Source organism: Sus scrofa, chromosome 5 (genome assembly GCF_054392235.1).
Source record: "Sus scrofa isolate SSC_HxYL_T2T_F1_AM1 chromosome 5, Sscrofa_HxYL_maternal_Yorkshire_Landrace_v2.0, whole genome shotgun sequence".
NCBI classification, from domain to species: Eukaryota; Metazoa; Chordata; class Mammalia; order Artiodactyla; family Suidae; genus Sus; species Sus scrofa.
The window spans coordinates 8,575,749-8,598,386 of NC_139387.1; the positions used below are offsets into that span (position 1 = coordinate 8,575,749).

At 60.7% G+C, this 22,638-nt stretch overlaps 1 protein-coding gene across 3 annotated transcripts in view; it reads right to left on the reverse strand.

The window, feature by feature from the left end:
- Positions 1–527: 527 nt before the first annotated feature.
- Positions 528–22,638, reverse strand: part of CACNA1I (calcium voltage-gated channel subunit alpha1 I) — a 119,412-nt gene continuing 97,301 nt past the window's right edge. The window contains exons 24-37 of one of the 3 annotated variants that reach the window (XM_085024999.1): positions 22,019–22,108; positions 20,427–20,619; positions 19,750–19,901; positions 17,750–17,859; positions 17,090–17,223; positions 16,277–16,347; positions 13,162–13,240; positions 12,374–12,495; positions 11,579–11,923; positions 11,176–11,283; positions 10,153–10,275; positions 8,129–8,294; positions 6,237–6,436; positions 528–5,071 (exon numbers count right to left, since the gene is read on the reverse strand). In XM_085024999.1, coding sequence (XP_084881125.1) covers positions 4,421–5,071; positions 6,237–6,436; positions 8,129–8,294; positions 10,153–10,275; positions 11,176–11,283; positions 11,579–11,923; positions 12,374–12,495; positions 13,162–13,240; positions 16,277–16,347; positions 17,090–17,223; positions 17,750–17,859; positions 19,750–19,901; positions 20,427–20,619; positions 22,019–22,108 — 2,544 coding nt within the window. In that variant the 3' untranslated portion in view covers positions 528–4,420. Of the gene's footprint in view, positions 5,072–6,236; positions 6,437–8,128; positions 8,295–10,152; positions 10,276–11,175; positions 11,323–11,578; positions 11,924–12,373; positions 12,496–13,161; positions 13,241–16,276; positions 16,348–17,089; positions 17,224–17,749; positions 17,860–19,749; positions 19,902–20,426; positions 20,620–22,018; positions 22,109–22,638 lie in introns of all 3 variants that reach the window. The other 2 variants (XM_085024998.1, XM_085024997.1) reach the window with 2 other exon arrangements.

The following is a 22,638-nucleotide window of genomic DNA, read 5'->3' on the forward strand; positions in this document are numbered from 1 at the left end:
TGTCCTAGTGATGGAGTTGGAGCTCTTGATCCAACTGTACCTGAAGCCCTTGATCCAGCTGTACCTGAAGCCAACCCTATCTCCAGGGTTTTTAGCTGCTTGAGCCACTAAGTTATTTCCTTCCTGTTTCTCTCTTTCCTCTCTCCCTTCCCTTCCTCTCTTCTGGCTCTTTCTTTCATTCTTAAGCACATCTGAGCTGGGTTTTTGTCCTTTGCAGCCAAAAGAGTCCTGATAATACGCACAGTAGGATTTCAGGCAACAGTGCCAGGTGAGTAGATTATTACTCTCTTGTGATCCTCTCAGCCAGGTCCAGCATCTCAGCGATAGAATCAGAGTCCAAGACCCAGGCCCTGCTTCCTCCTCCGCCCAGCAGACCCTGACCCACACCCCAGTCAGGAGAGGACCCTTCCGTGGGTGTCTTTAGGTCCCAGACACCCCAGGCCCCACAGCCCCTGTCCCCCTGGAAACCCCCCAGCTTGACACCTGCCCCGCTCGGGAAAGAACAACACAGACACACGGAGAAATTCTGAAATAGGCTTCTGGGTTTTATTCAAAACAACACTGGTGGCGGCTGCCACAGGTTTTCTCTACCCCGGGCCATCTGGGCCAGCAGGTACCAGCGCCATCAGCAACTAGGAGGGAAGTTCATTCACACCATAGAAACTGTACAGCAACTGGGAGTGCGATAGTCACGGCAGCAGGGCCAGGTCGAGGGCTTCCAGGAGGAGGCGGTCTCTGCCTCCCACCCAGACCCCAGCTCGGCCCAGGCTCTGCCAGGAACACTGATTATTGCACAAAGACAAAAAGAGTATGTGTATTGGGCTAAAGAGCAGCTCCTAAGACCCTGAGCCCTTACACAGCGCAGCAAAGGGGGCCAGAGGTGGCCCCTGAAACAGAAAGCTCCAGTGGGAGGATCTGGGGGGGAGACAGGCAGACAGGCTGATATTGGGCACATTTTGTCCACTTCTAGGGGGCTGTCTGGTGCAGGGGAAGGTCGGGCAGGGCCAGGGAAAGGGTTTGGCCCGGGTAGGCCATGTCCCATCTGATCTTGGGTCCCTTTGTGCAGGCGTTAAGGGGCCCGCCAGCTGCCCCTCTGCAGAGGCCTGCGAACAGATAGCTGAGGGTGTCCAGCACCAGGGTCCCCACTTTCGATTTCCCCAGGGCCAGGCCATGTGGGTTGGGGTAGGTTTGTGCTTTTGTGATGAGCAGGCCACAGGCTCAGGAAGGGCAAGAGGCCATTCACCCAACCCTTAGCCATTGTGGCTTGTCCTGGCCAGCCAATCACAGCTTCCCTGGTGCCCCATCGCAGGGAGCTCACAGGAACAAGGCTGAGTGCCTGGGGTCAGCATTTGGGGCCCCTCTGGAACCAGCCCCATCTCTGAGTCCCCAGGCAAAGCTTCTAACCTCTGCATTCAGCTATTCCGACCTCCAGACATACCCGGCTCTGTCCCGCTCTCGAACCATCGCTCAGGCAATGCCTGGATCACTCTTCCCACGTGTCTGCTTGTTCTGGGATCACACGATTCAGGGTAAAAGGATGGCTTTGTGTCAGACACACCCAGGCTGTGTTCCCTGCCCAGCCACTGATAACCAAGTGTCCCCAGGAAGGTCATTTCCATGGTCTGCAGGGAGCAGCAGTGCACAGGGCTCAGGGCCACCGTGCGGAGTAAAGCCCGATGGCTCCGGACCACAGGAAACAGGAGCTGCGTGCCAGTGTCAGGTGCCATCCCCTGGAGCCCCCACCCTCCCTCCACACGGTCCTCTCAGGTCCCACGAGCCGTCTTCCGGGCCCTGGCACCCACATCCCTCCAGGAACATGCTGCCAGTGTGGGCTGGGAGGGAGGGCCAGGAAGAGCCAGGCAGGCTGCCTGTGCCCTCTTCTCCCCCAGACGAGCGGCCTCATGATGAAACAATCAGCTCCGTGAAGGAGACCAGTGCCAGGCGCTCTGCAGCAGGCAGCCTGGGGCTCAGGCCCAGCCTCCCCCACCAGCCAACGGCCCCCTGTGGGCAGGAGGAAACATGACCCCAGGCCCAGCCAACCCCTCACCCCGGAGGCCGTTGTTCTGGGAGGGATCACAGCGTTTGGGCATCCCCTTGTGTGCCCTCACAGAGACCCCTTGACGGGACTGCCCACCACCCGCACTAGTGGGTGAGGAGAGGGAGGCTCGGAGGCAAATCCTGGTCTACCTCCAAGCCGGCCCAATTCCTTCCTGCCAGTAGAGGCCCTCAGCCAGGCTGCCTTTCCCCTCCCCTCCATTTCTGGCCACCCCGCAGCATATGGAGCTCCCGGGCCAGGAAAACAGGTCAGAGCTGCAGTCAAGACCCAAGCCGAAGCTGCAGCAATGCCAGATCCTTAACCCACTGTGCTGGACCCAGGATTGAACCTGCATCCCAGGGCTCCCAAGACACCACCGATCCCATTGCGCCACAGCGGGAACGCCCAGGCTGCCTTCTGAATCCACCCCCTTCGAAACATGGGGTTGCTGTTTCAGATCCCAGGTACTCAGGCATTGGTGCCCAGCAGTACCCCAGTCTCATGGTGGCCCAGGCCCTGGGGGGTCCTGGGGTGGCCCCCTCACCTCTCTGGACTTTGGTTTCCTCATGCGTAAAGTGAGCCTGACGACCCTTCCCCACCCCACCCCCACCCCCAGCCCTTGGGGAAAGGCTTTGCCAGCCCTGAAGCTTAGATTCCCTACTTCCTCCCTCTGCACAGCGCCCCAGGCTCCAGGGGTCCCTATGCCCCCCAGAAGACACCCAGAGCCTGTCACGCAGAACCTCCCCCCACAACTGGCCAGCCCAGCCCACAGCCAAAGTCTTTAAGGCCAGGGTTTGGGAACAAGGACAAGGGCTCCTCGGGGGGAACCAGCCGAAGCCACTGAGAAGCTGTCACGTGGGCAAAGGGCCTGGCTGTCGCTGAAACGCAGTGGTCACCTTGCAGGCTTTCCCTTCCCATGACCTCGGCGTGTCTGCGGACCCCTCCACCACCACCGCCCAAAGTGACTCCAAGCGCATTCATCGTTCAAAACCCAGCCTTGAACTAAGCGGTACGTCTGTGAAAGCATGTGTTCAACATACTAGGGGTTTTTTTTCTAGTAAATACCGAAATAAATGCAGGGCTATTCAAATGAAAAAACACCCATCTGTTAACTCATTTGAGAAGCACTGCCGCTTTGGGAAAGGGTGGGGGGTGGGGGAGTGGGGAGGGTCTGAAACAGAGACCCAGGGACAGGGAGCGGGGAGGAGGAGGGCAGATGTGGGTCTCTGGGTACCAGGCTGGGCCGGTGCAGGTGCTGGACCGGGGGCTGGTCCCAGGGCCCAGGCAGGTACGCCCACCCCTGCTTAGAGTCCTGACGGATCGGCTTTACCCTGACCTCCATGGTGGGGAGGGGGGTGCGGGGGAGCAGAGTTGCTCAGGGGACAGTAGGGGGTGGGTAACAACTTGGGGGAACGGCTGCGGCTCAGGGTCCACCTGGGGGGTAGAAGGCAATTAAGTAACCAGCCACTGACTGCCAGAGCCCAGGAGCCCCCCGGGGCCACCCATTCAGCACAGACCCGGCGGGCATCCCCCTCGACCTCCGAGCCTCTCAGGGCCAGCCAAGCGCCCTCCACTTTTCCGGACTCTCCCGCACCCTTGTTGCCCTCAGCCTCTTGGGGGCAAAGCCACTGAGGCCATGACCTCACCCAAGGCTGAGCCCCCTGCCTGGCCTTGGAGCCGCCCTCCGCCCCTACCCCTGCCCTAAAAAAGTACAACTACTCACCCCTGGTTTTTCTAAAGAAAGACATCTAACTGGTTGACTAAGAGAGTTTGTGTGCTCTGGGGCATCTACAAAAGACTGTCACAACAACTAGACGGTCAAGAACAAGACAGACACCCCAACACGTGGAGGGGCTGGATCTTAGCAGCGTTTTCTTCTTTAAAAGAAAAAAATGCACCCTGAATTCCACCTCTTCTTCTGGGCCCGTCTCCCTGGCCAGAGAGAGCCCCTCTCCAAGCTACTCCCAACCCAGGGCGAGACCCAGACATCACGGCTGGAACGCCTCTGCAGGGCCACCTGCCCAAGAGTGGGTCCCGCCTGCCTCCCACGCATCAGGAGATAGCCCTGTCTGGGCCCCAACCCGCACTCCCCAACTTTAGCACTTTCTGGAAATCATAAGCTCTCGGTAGAAAAAATAAATAAATATATATGTCTGTCTCTCTCTGTGTATATGCACATGTATGTACGTATATGCACGGGCAGGACCACGCTGGCCCCGCAGGAGCCTCGACGACCGGGACCCTGCTCCGCCCGCCCGCCCGCTCGGCGGCCTGGCGCTGGCCCGGCGCGGTGCCCAGGTCGTGGACGAAGTATTGCTGTCTGCCCCCTGGCTCCTGAGGTAAAGAAGGTGAGACGGGGCGGGCGGGCGCGCGGGCGGCGGCCCCTCATCTCCTCCCCCGGCTCGCCGCGTCCCCGGGCTGCGGCTCCCGCGGCGGCGGCTGCGGCTCGGGCGCCGAGGGGCCCCGGCCGGCGGCCGGCTCGGCCTGGCCTGGCGGGTCCTTGCGGCGATCGGCGGCCCAGGAGGGGCTGCGCGCCAGGCCGCGGGGCCGGGCGGCGGTGCGCGGGCGGCCGGGGCCGGCGGCCAGGCTGCTGGTGCTGCTGAACCTGCGCGCGGGCGGGAGCCCGGGCGGCGGGGGCGGCGGCGCGAAGAGGGAGGTGAGCGACAGGCTGCTCAGGGTCTCCGAGTGCTCGCTGCCCGCGCCCCCGCCGCCCCCGCCGGCCCGGCCGCCCGCGCCCTCCTCGTCCGAGGGGTCCATGGAGTCGTGCTGCGTGCAGCCCGGGCTGGTGGAGCCCCCGCTGCTGTGGCTGCGCTGGTGCGCCCGCAGCCCGCGCAGGCTGAACAGGCCCCGGCCCCGCAGGCTCAGGCGGCGGCGGGTGGCGGGCGACGGGCCGGCGCGGGGCCCCAGGGCGGGCGCGGGGGGCCCCAGGGCGCGCCGCGGGCTGTCGCTCAGGGTCAGGCTGTCCTCCAGCGTGGTCTGCAGGCTGCCCCCCGAGCTGCTGCGGCTGGCCTCCAGCGACGTGTCGCTCCCGGTGGCCTGCGGGGAGGCCACAGGGCATGGGGGGCGGCGCATCCTCCCCCAGCCCACCCATCTCGGTGACACCTGAGCACCGGCAGCCCCTCCAGCCTCTCAGGGGCAACCTCAGAACACGTCCTGCACCCCACAGCTTTCCCTCCGCCCGCCCCCCACTCGCACCTGTCTGAGCTTCTGGGTGGCCCTGATGGTCCCTGCCATGGCCTCTGACTGGGCCCCCTGCCCCAACCAACTCCCCTGTCCTGGGAGGGGAGGGCAGCCTGCGGCCTCCTACTCAGACCCCCCTCCCTTGCTCACATGGCTCCTCGTGACCCAGCCCCCCCCCCCACCTCTGCTCTGGCTGTTGCCTGGAAGGTTCTTCCCCAAACCCACCTGCCTCACACCTCGCTGCCTCCCCAGCCCCTCCACTGAGCTGCAGGCACCCCTGCTCCCCCCATGGCCCCTTTTTCTGGGCAATGTTCTCCCTGGAAGCATCAAGGCCGAATAGACTATTTTTCCTGCATTTATTTTGGTTTATCATCTCTCCTCCCACCCCTGCAACACACTAAACTGTAAACCCCGGGAGGCAGGGATTTTGTGATCAGGCTGCCTGCTGTCGCACCCAAGCCTAGCACATGGCCTGGAGTGTAGCTGGGTGGACAGTCACGATGGAAACAAATGACCACAGCGCCCTGGGCCTGGCCCCACCCCCACCACACTGGGTGAGACAGGGGGCGGCTCCCGCTTCTCCCTGAGACCAGGTCCCCAGCCACAGGGCCCAGGTGGTGGCCCTGCACACGGAGTCCTCCCTGCCCCCCAGACCCGCACTCTGACCTCCTTTCTTAATGGCCACACCCCAACTTTCTTAGCATCCCCCTCCCACCCCCACCCTGAAAAGCCTCCCAATGCCCCCTCCTCCGCAGCCCCTCAAGCCAGCCCATGACTCCTTCAGAGCCCCCACCCAGGCCCTCCCCACACTACTATCCCCAGATGCACTTGACCCTGTCCCTTCTATCAGCTTCTGGTGCCACCTCCTCCCTGAAATCTCAGCACCACCCCCTCAATCCTCCAAGCGTGCCCAGCACTGCGGTGCCCCGTGCCTTTGGTTGAGCCCATCCCCTCCTCCTCCACCTTGGACTTCAAGGCCTCACTCAGCCAGGAGAGCTCTCAGAGGCGGGAGGCGCCATACCTGCCGGAGGAGGGTACAGTTGACGCTCGGCGACCGCAGGGAAGCCCAGGAGCCCTGCAGGGCGATCTTCGGCAGGGTCCCAGCACCAGCGGCCCTCTCCTGCCCTTTCTGGCTGGCAGCCACAGCGGGGTGGAAGAACTCGGCCGGCATGGGCAGGAGTGGGCTGGAGGCATCCGAGGAGAAGGGGCTCGGGGGTGCTGCTGCAGAGGGAAGAAAGGAGGCTGGGGGTAGGCTCAGGCTGCCTGGCCCCTGGAGGGAGGGTGGGCTGGCTGGAAGGGGGCTGTGAAATTGTGGGCAAGCATCCGTCTCTGGGCCTGGTGTCCCCGTGGTGAAAGCAAGGGAGAAACACCGAGCCTGCTTGTGTCCTTCCTAGGAGGACAGGCACTGGGTAAAGGCACAGCTTTTGGAGCCAGGCTCAGCACCCCTGGGTTCCTTCTGTTGTGCCACGGGGACCTGCTGCCCACCTCGAGTGGAGAGAAAAGCAAAAGGCAGCCTCAGAGCTCTCGGCCACAGCAGTGCTCACTGTGACGACTGCCCGCCAGGTCCTGACACCCCTAGGACAGCAGCAGGTGGGCACAGCATGGGTGGCAGAGAGAGTGCTGTTCTGCTCCGATGGGGATGGGGAGAGGCAGGGAGAAGGGGAGAGGAAAATGAGGGCTGGGGCAGGTCTGGGCGAGGGATGGAAGCGTGTGTGTCCCCAGGTAGGGGGCGTCCTAACCTATGTCATCTTATTATTTAAGGAGAAGGTTCACGGATGGTTAGATAAAGAGGATGGGATTTCATTTGGTCAGAATGGCCCTTGGGTCCTACACCCTGACTTCGGGTTCAGGAAGTCCAGGGACTCCGCACCTCTGCCGTCATGTCTAGTCCAGAGGTCATCAGCTCTAGGGAGGGTCCTCAGAAAAGTCACCCCAGCCCCACCCTCTGCTCCTCGAAGGTGCTCGATGCCAGGCCTCCCAGAAGAGTACCTGGGGTGAGCCCAGGGTCCTGGGACCCCTCTTCTGTTGAGCTCATCTCTCTGCTCCCTCGCCCAGACAGTGCTATGAGACCAGATCCTGTCTCCTCTACAAGGAGACTGGAGGCGGAGTTCCCATCGTGGCTCAGTGGTTAACGAATCTGACTAAGAACCATGAGGTTGCGGGTTTGATCCCTGCCCTTGCTCAGTGGGTTAACGATCTGGCGTTGCTGTGAGCTTTGGTGTAGGTTGCAGATGCGGCTCGGATCCTGTGTTGCTGTGGCTCTGGCGTAGGCCAGCTCTGATTCGACCCCTAGCCTGGGAACCACCATATGCCACGGGAGTGGCCCAAGAAATGGCGACAGAAAAAAAAAAAAAAGAAAAAAGGAGACTAGAGGTGACAGTGAGCCCGAGTGATGGACAGGTCAGCTCAGTGCACTGTCCTGGTGTCCACAGCCCACGCAGGAGCCCAAAGCACAAACATGAGATGAGGGTAGCGCCTTGTACCAAAGGACCATGGAGGAAAGCAGGCTTTCTGCTCAGCGTCACCTTGTGGATAAACAGCTCTCAAATTTAGCTCAAGGAAGACACTTGGGTAATTAGGCAGCTTTCCTTCTGCTTGATGAGTGCTGTGTGTGCCCACCTGTTTCCCTTTTCACCACAGCTCCTAGGAAACTCAGTGCAAATCATCCATTAGCCCAAATTCCTGGTATAATAATGATCTCACCTCTCTGTATTATTTGGCTCCTGATCCTTCATCATGGTTCTCTCAGGCCTGAGATCCCTGTCTTTTATTGTCAGTGACCTTATCTGGTTCTTCTGGACTCAATAGAGTGGTTTAGGCAAAAATACGAAGGAAAAAAACTCAGCCAGCTCCCGCTGAAGCCACCACCCGAGCCCAGGGCTGTGGAGAGCTGGCGGAGCTCCCGCCCCTCACCTTGGCTGCTTTCATGTTTCAGCCAGGACCGGACAGGGTTGAACGGGATCGCCTCCATCTCGCAGAGGAAGTTTTCTGGACCCGACGAGACAGCCGTGCTGGATACGGGGAAGAAGCATTCGCCCAGGTCCCCCACACGCATGGGCTCAGGTGGGTCTGGCTCTCCCTGCAGAAAAAGGGAGGTGGAGGGGCCAGGACGGTGGAGGGGGACAGCCTGCCACGGCTGCCGTCCGACCTCTGCCTGGCCGATCTCGCTGCCTGGGATGGCCTTCTCCTTGCCTCCTCTGCCTGGCCAGCAATTATCATCTGCCAAAACCCAGGTGGAAGGACCCCACCTCCAGGAAGCCCTCTGTGATGTCCTAGGCAGGCAGCAGTTTCCCGCTCATTCCCCTGGAGACTCTGAGAGCCTTAAGGGTCTTCCCTGTCTCTGCAGTCAAGGGCCTGGTGTAGACCCTGGCCCAGTGCAAAAGCCAAGTCTAAGTTGGTGACGGCACCAGAAGACAAGTGGCTGCAGGGCCTTGCGAGCAAGAGCCTGGGCAGGTCCCTGCTCATGGCTGAGCCTCAGTTTCCACATCCATAAATGAGACAGTAACCCCTTCTTCCAGGGCCTGGCATCCAGAAGCTGCCAGCCTCCCATCCTGGCACTCCCTGGGCCCTGTGCTTCCTCAGCCCTGCAACCCAAGGTCACTTCTGCCCAGCAAGCTTCTTAAAAGCTGACTCAGTGCCCCCTCCAAGGCAGATGGGCCTCCGTGACTTCTTCTCCGAATCCTACTGAAACATACTGCACCCACCTGAGCCCAACCAGGCCCTAGGAATAGGGCACTCCAACATCCTTGTGGGAAAAGGGTGCAGGGAGGCAGGAAATACAGGAGGGGACTGGGCGAGGGTGGCTGGAGCTGTAGGAGCTGTCAGCTGTCAGGGGACAGAGGGGGCCAGGAGGACCTGGGAAGAGCTGACAGAGGATGGCTCTGGGGGGCAGTGGTGCCAAATCCAGGCTGCCCCAGGGATCAGGGGACAGAGGTTCTCTTAGGGCAAGGCCACTGCCTCCCAACCTCAGGCCAGGGGCTCCTTCTCACACCCCCCAGCCAGGGCAAGAATGACTTGGCCTTGAGGTCATAAGCCAGGCAGCAGGCCTCCCCTGCCTGTGTCTGCAGGATCAGCACAGTGGCCTTTCCCACCCTCCCGGCCTCCTCGGACGGACCACCTGGAGAGCAAAGTCTGGAGAGCAGCCCCGGGGCCAGCTTCCCTGCTGTGCCATGCCCGGCTGTGTGGCAGGACCAGCCCCCTCACATCCCAGAGCTCCTTCTCTCACATGTGGAATGGAGCCAAATCAACCCTGATGCACAGAAGACAGGCCAAGGGGGTCGGACACACTGAGTGCAAGTAACAGCTGGCACACAGTAGGTGCCTGCACCTGCTGCAACCTTCCCCTATTCTCTTCAGCCTCTCAGCCCCCCCGTAAGGTTGGCCCACTAGAAATAACTCCCATTAAATGGATCAAAAACGCCCAGGGAGTTCCCGTCGTGGCGCAGTGGTTAACGAATCCAACTAAGAACCATGAGGTTGCGGGTTCGGTCCCTGCCCTTGCTCAGTGGGTTACCGATCCGGCGTTGCCGTGAGCTGTGGTGTAGGTTGCAGACGTGGCTCGGATCCCGAGTTGCTGTGGCTCTGGTGTAGGCCGGTGGCTACAGCTCCGTTTCAACCCCTAGCCTGGGAACCTCCATATGCCGCGGGAGCGGCCCAAGAAATAGCAACAACAACAACAACAGCAAAAAAGACAAAAGACAAAAAAAAAAAAAAAAAAAAAAAAAAAAAAACGCCCAAAGCTATAGGAAGCAGCTGAGGCCACTGGGATGCTGTGACTGGAGCCCTGGATGAGCTCATCGCTTCAGGTAAGTCATTCCACCTCTCTGAACCCTTCCCTCATTTGATTAACAGGAGATGAGGGCCCAGTACGCAGTGCTGGGAAGGCGAGGCTGCAAGGACAGACCCACTTGGCCAGGAGCCCACCCGGGGCCACTCACCTTGCTGTCTCTGGGGCCGAGCGGGCAGGCCGTGGGATCCTCCAGACTCAGGTCATCGCCCAGCAGGATGGACGAGGACCTGTCTGAGTTCAGGGAGAAGGCCTCCGTCTCGGCCAGCTGCACCTGCAGACAGGTGACAGCCTCAGGTCACCCCTGGGTCTGGGATGGGACAGGCCCTTTACTCCAGAAAGACGCAGGGCAGGGGTCAGGGAGAGCCAGAGACCTGAGCACAGATGGCATGTCCACCCCGTGCAGGGACCCAGCCTGGACAGAGGGTGGGTGATGACATGAGGGTGTCACAGCCAGCAAAGTGCTGGCTGGGCTGGGCCAGAGGACAGGTGAGTCACCCTGGGCCGCAAATTCCAAAACTGGTCCACTTGCCCCCAGACCAGGTGCCCAAGAAGCTGGCTGGATCTGAGGCACCTCTGTCCCTATGCAGGCTACCTTCATTGGTGGGGGTGGTTGCCCTGGGGAATCTGAAGCTATTGCAGGCTAGGCTAGAAAACCCCTGGGGAGGAGCTGAGGGCCCCACACTTCAGGGAAGAAGGGAGAGGGTCTGCCTGAGCTTGTACAAGGCAGGCCTGGGCCCAGTGGATGCCCTGGGACACCCATCTGGGAAGCTCCGCCTGGGGATGGCGGGGCCAAGCTGGGGGCCAGAGCAGGGCCCCTGGAGCAGGCTCTGGGGTGCTCAGGCTTTAGGCGCTGAGATGATGGCCCTAGATGATCCCTTCATGTCATGGAAAAGGCAAAATGCCCCAGAGGTGACATGTGGGCTTCCTGTGGGCACCAGCAGCCCACCACCAAGGTGGGCAGCCACCCTTTCTGAGCACCCACTGTGTACAGGCACAGCTCTCTGAGGCCACGCCCCAGGCCAGCACGGGGCGGACAGACAGGCCAGCCTGGACTCAGGAGACAGGCCAGTGTTGGCCAAATCGGCCTGGTCGGGTCCCCCTCAGGCTGGCCCCCACCAGGCTTTGTGCCACCCCCACCCCAAGGCCCCAGCTCCCTCTGGGGTTTCATTACCTCTTGCTTGTCATGGTGACACTTCTCGCAGCCGGCCGGCGAGGAATAGTGGTGAAAGATGGAGCCAGACAGGTTGTCAATGATGGTCAGCTCTCCCTCCAAAGAGTCCTTGATGATTAAAGAGACGCTGTCCAGCCACAGGTTCTCCTAGGCGGACGGGGACGGGGCGGGGACAGGCGGGATTATCGGCGGGTCGGGACTGTAGGGTGGGCGGGACACAGCTGCCCTCCCCCGGTTCTCTGCCCGTGGCCTGGGCCCGACCCCTCATCACAGGGTCGCCCCTTCAACAGAGCTGAGCTGGGTGGGGCCCGAAACGGCAGAGGCCCCGGCCCCCCTTGCCCTTCTAGCCTGGCAGCGCCCCACCCCGCCCCCACACCCCCGTGCCCTCTCCGGCCCCGCCCACCTGGGCTGGCGAGTAGCAGCGTCGGCACAGGCGGCCCTCGGCGTCACCCCCACCGCCCGCCCCTCCTGGCCCTTGGCCGGGCACCGGCGCCCCCGGGGAGCTGGCAGGTGGCCGCGGGCTGGGGCCCAGGCTGTGGGCCATCTCCAGCTCGAGCTCGGCGTCCATCTCGGCGTCCTCCTGGGCCTCCTTGTTGCTGTCGTCCAGGTGCTTCATGAGCACGGCCACCACCACGTTGATGAGCACGAACTGGGCCGTGAGCACGAAGCTGACGAAGTACAGCGGCGACACGAACTGCAGGCTGCTCAGGCAGCTGCGCTCGTCGTGGGTGCAGTCCCGCAGCGTGTCCTGCACCGGGCGGGGGCGGGGAGGCATCGGTGAGGCCTGAGGGTGTTGGGCACAGGTCTCATCTCTGTCCTGTGAGCCCCACCCCCGCCCCAGGCCGCCGAGGGCCAGAGCCCAGGCGTCAGGACTGGGTGATGGGCAGTGGGGCCAACACCCCAGGACCTGGCACCTGGAGGCGCAGCACCTGGAGCCCCTGGCCCTGGGCAGAGTCCTGTCCCCGAGAATCTGAGCGCTGGCCCTAGAGCAGCATTTGGGGGCAGACGGAGAACCCACGCTGGCCTCACCGCCACCTCCCTTGCCTCGGGGTCCCCGGGCAGGTCCCTCTGCGTCTCTGTGCCCTGCACCTCCCTTCTGGGTGCGACCGGGCGCTGGGCAGGCAGACGGCTCGGGAGCGCTGACCCTCAGGACCCGGCCCTCAGCCCGATTCTCCCGCCCCAGCCCCCGCACGTGTACCTTCATGATCCCGTTCCAGTTGTCACCAGTGGAGACCTGGAAGAGCGTGAGGAAGGCCATGCCGAAGTTCTCGAAGGTGGCGTGCCGGCTCATGCCCTCGCACGGGTTCTCGTCATTGCAGACTGGAAGGAGAGCACGTCAGCCCGACCCGTTGCCCAGCCCCCGGCACCAGCTGCCCCGCGCTGCTGCCTCCCGGCCTCGCCACAGAATGCCCACGACCACCTCAGAGGTGTGTGCGGACTGTGCCCAGCCCACAGATGGAGAAACTGAGGCTCAGGAAGGTGGTACACAAGCTGGGGCTCAAACTCGGGGAAGTCTGGCTCCTCCCCCCACCCAGGTACCGATTCCGGAGAGAGAGGATGGGGCGGCTAAGGGCTAACGGCCAAGGAGGCCCCCGCTTTCTGGAGTCTGCAGTGTGCCTGCGCCCTGGCCACTCTTCCTGTCGCGTTAGAATGGGCACCAGCAGGTGGGGCCTGAGGGAACCGCCCCAAGAGGTCAGACAGCTGGGGGGGCTCCAAGTCAGGGGCCCCTGCACGGGCCTGGCTGTGCACGTCGAGCAGGCCAGCACCTCTCCAGAGCCCCTGCTCACACTGGAAGGGGGAGTGGAGGGCTGAGCATCACTCCCCCATCTTTCTGGTGGGAGGAGGCTCTCCCCATTACAAAGACCCCGACACGCCAGTCTGATGGGGGAGGTGGTCTCAGGCCTCGCCACCCTGCCGAGGCCCTCTTCCAGGCCTGTTCCCAGCCCCCACCCCACCCCAGGCCTGCCTGCTTCGAGTGTCACTCACCCAGCTTCCCAAAGAGCTCCACTCCCAGGGCGGCGTAGATGAAAAAGAGCAGCATGAAGAGGAGGCCCAGGTTGCCCACCTGCGGGGACAGCAGCGGGGCTGGGCCAGGCCGGGCTGGGGCGCCGGCAGACTCCAGGCAAAGGGCCAGCCTGAGGTCAGGGCAGCCGTGGCATTTGACCAGGCTCTGGTCCACGGCTGCCACCCCCGCAGGACCTCCTGGAGGGCAGGCCGGGTCCAGCTCAGGGCACAGGACGATAATAAAACACATGTGAAGCCTTTGCTGGGAACGACCCAGTTTCAAGCATCGCACATTCACTGCAGTGACACTCCACACGGTGACCTAGGAACTCACTGTTAGCCCCATTCATCAGGGAAAGAAAGACACGTACTGAGAGGTGACCTGCCCAAGGCCATACCACTAGGAGGTGGCAGGACTGCTACTCCATACACCTATGCGTAGTTAGTACCATCCTGGGGGTGAATGGAGAAAGGGAGGAAAGGAAGTTGCAGCGAAAATGCCACCACCTCCATGAAGCCTGCCTGGATTCCCTCAGGCAGACTGGGATGCAATCTGACCCTGTGAGTGTAACCGGTGTGTCCCTGTCACTGTCTCTGCTGGTCTGGGAAGTCCTTGAGCACAGAGACATGGCCAAATGAATTCAGATCTATTCCTCAGGCCAGCACGGGCCCTGGCCACAGAGAGAAGTGAACACAAGAATTTATGCAGGATTGTGGACCCCAGTAGCCTCCTGCAAACCCAACCACCCCCGTCCCACAGCTCCTGTGGGAAAAGAACATCCCAGATTCCAAACCTATCTCGAATCTACCCCTAGGCTGGAGACCACCTTTAACTGGCCTCGTGGATAAGAGAAGGCTCAAAGCCGTTCTTGCCCTAGAAATGACGCATCTCCTAGAACCCTCGGCAGACCTGCCTGAGTGGAATCCGAAGACGTTCGCATTAATTGCTGAAAAGCAAACCACGTTAATCACAGCTCCTAATGCTTCTCTGCCCCCAATGAGGGCCTCCTCCCCGGCGCTTCTACAACCACACTAACAGTGCCTGACTCATTAAATGCTGCTCGCTCATTAATGAAACAAGCACTTATTGAGCAGCTGTGAGGCCAAGTGTGAGGCCCCGACAGCCGGGAGGAATCAGGCCTGGCCTGGGCCCTTGGCTCAGCTCCTCACCCCGCGCAGGCCGGGGTCAGCATTCCTCCACCTCCCGTTCCTGTCTGCTCCCCTCCTGCCCTCAGCATCTCCGGGCCTGCATGGCTCCAGCAGCCTCCTCGCCCACCTCCCTGCCTCCAGCCTCTCCCTCCAATCCATTCTCCTCACACTCGCCAGAGCAGCCTCTAAAAGCAGCTCTGCTCGAAGCCTCCTTTATCCAGAACCTCTCTGGGCCCCCAGGACAAAGCCCAGGTGTGCTGTCCTGGCATCCGAGGCCTGTGGGGTCTGGCCCTGCAGACCCCTTCCCAGCCTGATCGTCCAACCCTGGACTCCAGCCACACAGAAAACAGACCCCATTTGCCTATTCTGTTCCTTCTGCAGGGAAGACCCTCTCTCTGCCTTTGCCTGGTAAAGGCCTTCTCTCCACCCCTCAATGCTCAGATCACAGGTCACCTCCTCTGAGAAGCCTTCCCTGATGCCTCCCCTCACTGGTTCTGGGCACACGCATCTCTTAAAGTGGTTGTAAGTACCATCGCAGGACTCCTGCTGGAGGCTGGGACCTCCTAAGGCATCTTCATGTGCCCTCTGCCAACGCAGTGGCCTGGGGCGCCCCCCCTAGGATGCCCAGGGTCAGAACAAGGGGAATGGGGGAGGGTGAGGGGCAAGGAGGCCAGGCAGGGTGGGGCTACACACTTGCCACCCCCATCCCCGTCCTCAGCAAACTCTTCCATGGCGCAGCCTATGACCCAGATTCCGCTGAGAGCTTTGTAGGAGTTAACTGTTATAAACCTCACGACACCCCTGTGAGATAAGCACTGCTACCACCCTCCGTTTCACAGGCAAGGAAACCAAGGCACGAGAAATGGAGTCACACACCCAGGCTCTCACAGGGGCCTAGGCTTTGACCGCAGGTAGGATGACTTGAGTTTGGACTCCAACCCACGTCCTGTCTGCACACCGCCCCCTGGACCAGCACTCACCCCCATCTCCCACGTGACAAATTCCTCCGAAAAAGTTTCAAGTTAGGGAAGACCACAGCTCTCGGAATCAAGGCCCCTGCTTTCCATCCAGACCTGCGGTGCCACGTCACTTTCCCTCTGCAGCCAGGCTGCTGGGAAGCTCACACCCAACTGGAGAATGGGACTCATTAACATCCTTAGCCCCGGTCCCTGAGAGAATGGGCTTTGTTTTCACCTTCCCTGGGCTGTTCATCTTTTATCCTCATTTTTAGCTCGCTGGATCTGTGCCTTTCACTTTATGACATCTCAAGTTTCTTAAGACTAGATGAGTCATAGTGAATGAATGAATGTATATGAGGCTCACCTCCCAGTGAGGGAGGGAGAAGGGGAGCCAGAGGTAGGCGGGACAGCGGGGGAGGGAGAGCCTGGGACCACAGAATTTCCAGGATGAAAGATGCACCTTCGGTGGCCCTTCCATTTGCCAGCGAGATGGGGTTGGGGGGAGGGGGGCTTTCCCACTTCCCAGGGTTCCTACCCAGGTGAGGGTCCCATGCTGGCCCCTCCTAGAATGTCATATCTGTCACCTCTCCCTGCCAACCCACCCTACAAAGTCAAGCTCAAAGTCCCCTGATGCCTTCCCTGATTCCTCCAGGGAGTGTCAGGCCCCCTGTTCTCCCCACACTGCCCTGAGGCTTCTGCCTTCCCCACCAGGCTGCTGACCCTGGAAGGCAGAATCTGGGTCCTCAGTGGCCAGCCTGGGGCCAGATACAGAGCAGGCTTGGGCGAGCACTTGGCAAATCAGGAAGAAAGAGACAGAGGGGACCCGTCCCATCTCACACAGCCTCTGGCTCACACTTGCTTCTCTGGAGGCAGGACTCTGCCCTGGCTCTGGGCAGGTCTGGCGAGAAGGGTGGTCAGGGCCCTTGCCCCCCAGGGCCCAGCGGGACACCAATGACAGCCAGACAGGCGGCCGAAGGAGCGGCTCTTACCTGGGGCAGAGCTTGCACCACGGTGTCCAGCAGGGCCCGCATGCCCGTGGCCATCTTCAGCAGCTTCAGCACTGTGGGCGAGACCCAGCCCGGCCCACTCAGCCCAGGCCAGTGGGGCGTGCGTGTGCATGCGTGTGCATGTGTATGAGTGCAGCAGAGTGACCAAGTAGAGGAACATAAAAGCCTAGCGGACAGCTCTGCGATGCTGCACTATAAGCACGTGGGGACAGTTGGATGGGGGCTGCACAAAAATGTGTGCACGAGGTGTGGTTGTTGGTGTAAAACATCCAAGGAGGGCAGGTGCAGTGGGAACGGAGGGATATTAAGTGTGTGGTGAGCGAGTAATTCCCCACAATGAGGAGCAACGACCGACGTGTGGCCGCCCACGGCCGGGCCCTCCCCTCTGGCTGCAGAGGGCCCGGGGTTACGGCTGAGTTAATGCCACTGGCCCCTCGCCACCTCGGAATTGGGGCACAACAGGTGTGCTGGGCTGGTGGAAGGGGGAGCACTGAGGCAGAAGGTTTTTGACAGAACCTCGGGGCCAAAGGGAGGCTTCTGGGAGAAGGAAGGGGATTGTAAGGACAGTGTGTCTCGGCCAGTGTGGAGAAAAGCTGGTGAGGAACCCAGCATCTTCCCGGCTGCACTGGCTCCCTTTCAACCCAACCTGAGACTGGACCACATGGGTCACGGCATCATATGGGGCGTGCAGGGCGCTGCACAGAGCCGCCTGGACAGGGTACGTGTCAGCTCGGGCTCCTCCTGGCCCGGTTCGCCCTGCTCCGCAGGAGGCCCAGCCCCCACCCCACCCCTCACCCCGGGCGATGCGCAGGACCCGCATGATCCGGATGATGGTGGGGTTGATGGGCAGCGCTGCATTGATCTCGATCTCCTCCAGCGTGATGCCCATGACTGACAGCAGCACGATGGCCAGGTCCAGCTGGTTCCACCTGCGCAGCCGGGCAGAGGAAGGTGGGAGTGAGAAGCGGGGCAAGGGGCACTCAAGTTGGATGCGCTCCAGCTAGGAGGAGCTCCCCAGCTCTCTGCCCTCCTGCCACAGCCCACAGGGATCCCTAGGAGCCAATTCCAGACCCCACTGGTACCAGCTCCCTCTCTGCACTGCTTCTCTGATCCCTCGATCTGAATCTTGAACCAACTGCTCCCTCTGCGTGGCCTGGGCTAGTCCATCAACCTCTCTGAGCCCCACTATTTTCCTCTGAAAAGAAAGACTAGCATGAGGTATGCCCTGCTCTGCCCATGAAAGATGAACTGAAGAGGCAGAATGTCCTGTGCTCACCAGTTGGGACTATAATCACTTCCTATTCAGGGTTGTAGGCACCTGGGGTCCCGGGTCATCAGTGCCCAGACATTTACTGGTTGCCCTTCTCCATCTGCTCTAGGCTTCCCCAGGGATTAGAACTGCTTCCTCATCCTACGACCCACTCTATGCTGCCCCAGCCCAGTCCAGCTGCTCACCTATCCTTGAAGAAGCGCCTCAGACCAAAAGCCACCAGCTTCAGCACAGCCTCCAGCACAAAGACAGTGGTGAACATGTAGTTGCAATACTTGAGGGCTGTCTCCAGAGACTACAGGGGACAAAGAGAAGCATGATCCTGACCTGTCCCCCACCTTACCACAGTCAGAAAGTCTCTGCCTTTTAAGGGGAGACTTTATTCCATTCATATTTAATGCAATGATTTATGTATCAACTTTTATTCTTTCCATCTTACTTAATGCGCACTATTTATTTTACATTGCCTCTTTTTTTTTTTTTCCGGACATACCCACAGCATGCATAAGTTCCCAGGCCACAATCCCAGCAGTGACCTGAGCCACTGCAGTGACAATGCCAAATACTTAACCCACTGAGCCACTAGAGAATTCCTGCTGTTTTATTTTCCTTATATATGCTGGTTCTGTCCAACTGCCCCTCTCTAGAGGCAGTATGGGGTAATGGTTAAGGATTGTGGTTAAGAACCAAACTGCCAGAGGTCCTGTCGTGGCTCAGTGGTTAACGAATCCGACTAGGAACCATGAGGTTACGGGTTCGATCCCTAGCCTTGCTCAGTGGGTTAGGGATCCGGCGCTGCCATGAGCTGTGGTGTAGGTCACAGACGTGGCTTGGATCCCGAGTTGCTGTGGCTGTGGCGTAGGCCAGTGGCTACAGCTCCAATTAGACCCCTAGCCTGGGAACCTCCATATGCCACAGGAGTGGCCCAAGAAATGGCAAAAAGACCAAAAAAAAAAAAAAAAAAAAAAGAACCAGACTGCCTAGGAGTTCCCACAGTGGCTCAGCGGAAACAAACCCAACTATTATCCATGAGGCTTTGGGTTTGATTCCTGGCCTAGGTCAGTGGGTTAAAGGATCCAGCATTGCTGTGAGCTGTGGTGTAGGTCACAGACACAGTTTGGATTCCAAGTTGCTGCACCTCTGCAGCTCTAGCTTGGGAACTTTCATATGCCACAGGTACAGCCTTAAAAGAAAAAAAAAAAAAAAAGAATGAAACTGCCTAGATTTGAATCCCGACTCAGCACTTATTCCCTGTTCACTATGTGACTGTGGGCAGGTCATTTGACCTCTCTGGGACTTAGTTTTCCAATCTGTGAAATGGGAATGATAATAGTATCTACCTCAGAAAACTGTTGTGAAAGTTAAATGAGGTAACAGTCCAAGGCCAGAGAGAATAAATACCTGCTAAGTATGAACAATTATTATTCCATTTCTTCATGTTCATTTAGAAGTTCTACAACTCCCGTTCCATGCTGCCAGGAGTTGCCTTTCTTTTCCCTGCACTCATAATATTCCTCTCCTACTATTTAAAATAAGACACTAATTCCTTATGCGGGGGCTCTGCTCCCCTCATTGTCCCCACTCCAGTAAGAGAAGCCTTTTAAAAAGATGTGCCCTACACAACCTCACATGCCCCTCTCGCATACTGCCTGCAACTAGCTGGGAACTGGTCACCTCTCCTGCCCCAGGGTTTTGCCCCCAGTGGTCCTGCCCTTCCCCCAAGCTCTATATGCCCAGATAGTCGTGGAGCCAGGTGGCAGGCCTTAAATGCAAATCAAAGTTCCAGTCCTGCCACCGCTACTCACTGGCTGAATAACTTGGGCCTCAGTTTCTTCATCTACAAGAGCTGGAGCAAGCCCTCCACGAGCACACCTCAGGGCTGCTGTGAGGCCTTGAGAGTTAGCATCTGTACTGTGCCCTGCAAAGACTCCCACCGAACCCGCCACAGCCACTGACACCCGTATCCAAGGCTGGGCCCAAAGGTCACCTCCGCCCACCCCCCTCACCAGGATCGACTGGCCTTTCCCCCTCACTCATCTTTCCGACCAGCCCGGGGCTTCCTGAGCAGAGGGCCCCACGTGGGGGGGCTGCTCAGACCCTGCCCCACCCGGTCCCTGCGGTGGGGTCCCGCTGAGGACCCACCTCTGACATGTGACCTGGGGCTAAGGGCCAGGCCAGGGCTCACCGTGGGCTGATTGTAGTGCTCCAGGGACATGGTGACCACATTGAGGCAGATGATGAAGGTGATGAAGATGTCCAGGTAGTGGCTGGTGCACATGGAGTGGATGAGCAGCCGAGTGGGACAGTAGGTGGCATAGTAGGGTAGCCGCTGGGCCTCTGCGGGAGGCGGGGATGCGGTGGCGGGTGGGGAGTGGCCCAGAGGAGGCAGGAGGCAGAGGGGAGGGAGGAGGCAGGGAGAGAGATGCCAGGCCCCCCTTGGCCCCAGGACTCAGTCTCTTCCACCCAGCCAGGGAGCCGCGGGGGGAAAAGGCAGGATGTGAGGGAGGGTGACAAAGAGACACCCTGTGCCCAGCTATCCCAAACATGCCCATGGGGGCATTCCGGGCCTGCTGCGGGCAGGCTGGGTCCCGCGGCTCAGGGCTGGCCCTCTGCCCAGACTGAGCTGCCAGGGCCTGATTCAGGTGGGCGGTGGGGTCACTATCGGACTCCAGGTGGACATCGATGGAGTAAGGTCACCTGGACAAGCAGACCCTGGGAGGAGCGCAAGACCAGGGGCCCAAGGGACATATCACTCGTTGCTTTCCACTTCCAAAGGCCAGTGCCGGGGTCAGGCCCAGGCCTGGGCCACTGCTCCAGGAGCCCCGCCGCCGGGCCCCCCCAACCACGACATCACCCACTCACTCCGGCGCTTCTTCTCCAGGCGCCGAAGCCGCTTCTCCTCGCGCCGCCGCGCCTCCTCGGCCTCCTGGTGCTGCCGGCACTTGTGGAAATTCTCCACCACGACGCCCACAAACATGTTGAGCACGAAGAAGCTGACGATGAGCAGGAAGGAGATGAAGTAGAGCAGCATCCAGGGGTTGTGGTTGGGCACGGGCTGCGGGGAGCCAGACGAGGCTGAGGCAGGCTGGTCCCGCACCGGGGCCGCGTGGGGGCGCCCCATCTCGCCGAGCCTCCCTGCCGTGGGCGCACCCACAGCAGCCTCCCGGGTAGCTGGGCGGTTTGCAGGAAATAGAGGTAGGAAGCATCCACCCTGCCTGGCGCAAGTTCACTGCTCAGCCCAGAGATCCCTCCCTTTCCTGCCAGCATCTTCCTCCTCTCACCTGCATCTATCCATCCACCCACGTGCTTATTCATCCATCCCCCCCCCGAGCCAGTTCTTCATCCGTCCACTCATCCTCTATCCATTTATCCCCCATCCATGCACTTATCCATCCACCTAGACACAAGGCAGGAAACAAAGCAGCCAGCAGAGGAGAGCACACAGCCTTGATGGAGTCTGTGCGTGTGCATGTGCGTGTGCTCGTGCGTGTGCACCTGTGGGGGGGGTGGCGGGCAGGAGGAGTGTGCAGACGACGAAGCCGAGGAGGCTGTCTCCCAGTGTTCTCATGCACCATCCCCCACCTCTGCCTCCAGCTCCAGAGCACGGAGTGAGACCCCTGAGGTCAAGAGCCAGAGGCGGCTTACAGGCCTAGGGGTTACCCCAGCTCTGATTCCTTCACTGCGACCCTGAGCAGCTCCCTGCTCCTTCCCTCAGTGACCCCGCAGCGGGGACACAGCTGGCCCTGCTCAGCCACTTGTCTTTCCTAAAGTGCCCCCCGACCTCGCTCTCAGGGGGATCTTGGGAGCCAGGGCTCAGGCCTCCTGTGGGCCCAGCCTCCTCCCGGGCCCCTTCCACCCTCCCACTCCCAAATCCATCCTGCCCCAGCAGCCCTCAGGAAGCTCCCGCAAGCCAGCCTCACTGCCTCCCCCTGCGCTCCCCCCACCCCGCCCTCCCTCTGCCCTCCCCCTGCCCTCCCACGCTCCGCTCCAGCTGCATGGACAGGTCTTCCCGACCTGCTCACCTGCTCACCTCCTCCACCTCCTGCCACTCTCCTTCCACCTCCACCCTCAGCCCCGGACTCATGACTCCCTGCACACATCACTGTCCTGCCCAGGCCTGCACCTGTTGTCCCCCGCAGCTGGCTCGGCCCCTCTCCTCCTCCTCCTCCACCCGCTTCTCCACCCACGGGCTCTGCAGCCCGCCCCGGGGGAGCCAGCTTGCAGTGCTCTCCCTGCCGAGAGCAGGGTTTGTTGAAGCAAATGGAGCGGGGACTGGCACCAGCCAGAGAGCAGCAGCCCCCCTGGGGGTCGGGGGTGGGGGGCGGATGCAGGGCAGGTGGGGGAGGGCAGGCTGCGGCTGACAGTGGGAGACACTGGGGTTTGCTGACACCAGCTTCAGACCACTTTGTCCCTCGCCCGCTGCCCAGGCCGGACGCGGCCCCAGCCATGCCCACCTGCTGGTCCACAGCGACAGCGTCCAGTCCGTTGTACATGATGTTCACCCAGCCGTCCTTGGAAGCCAGCACGAAGAGGGACATCAGGGCCTGGAAGACACCAAAGGAAACGTCCAGGGCAATGAGCAGGGGCCGTTCAGGCTGCATCTGCCCCCTCCTCAGCTCTGGGAGGCAGAAGGACGAGCAGCTTCCCCACGCTGAGGGCAGAGCCAGGTCCTCGATGACAACCCTTTTCTGAAGACACACGATGCACCTGCCATCTGCCCTGCAGCCCTGCTGCAAGGGGACGAGCACCAGACCAGGAGTCCTGGCCCCAGTCTCAGCTCTGAAATCAACTGGACAAGGAAATTTCTGAGTTCTTTTCCCCTCACCCGCAGAACCGCGCCAGGATGTCCGTGCCTGCCTGCCAGCTTTGCTGGGCGGGGCAGCTGAGACTTTACCCTGGAAGGTTCCTGACCAGCATGAGCGGTCCTGCCACCATCCCTCCAAGCTTGCCTCTAGCACCTGAACATGGGCGTTCATGAGAAGTCGGGAGTCCTGGGTCACAGCCCAAGCTTTGCCACTCCCTGGCTGTGTGACACGGGGCAACTTCCTTAACGTCTCTGGGTCCGAGCGCCTTT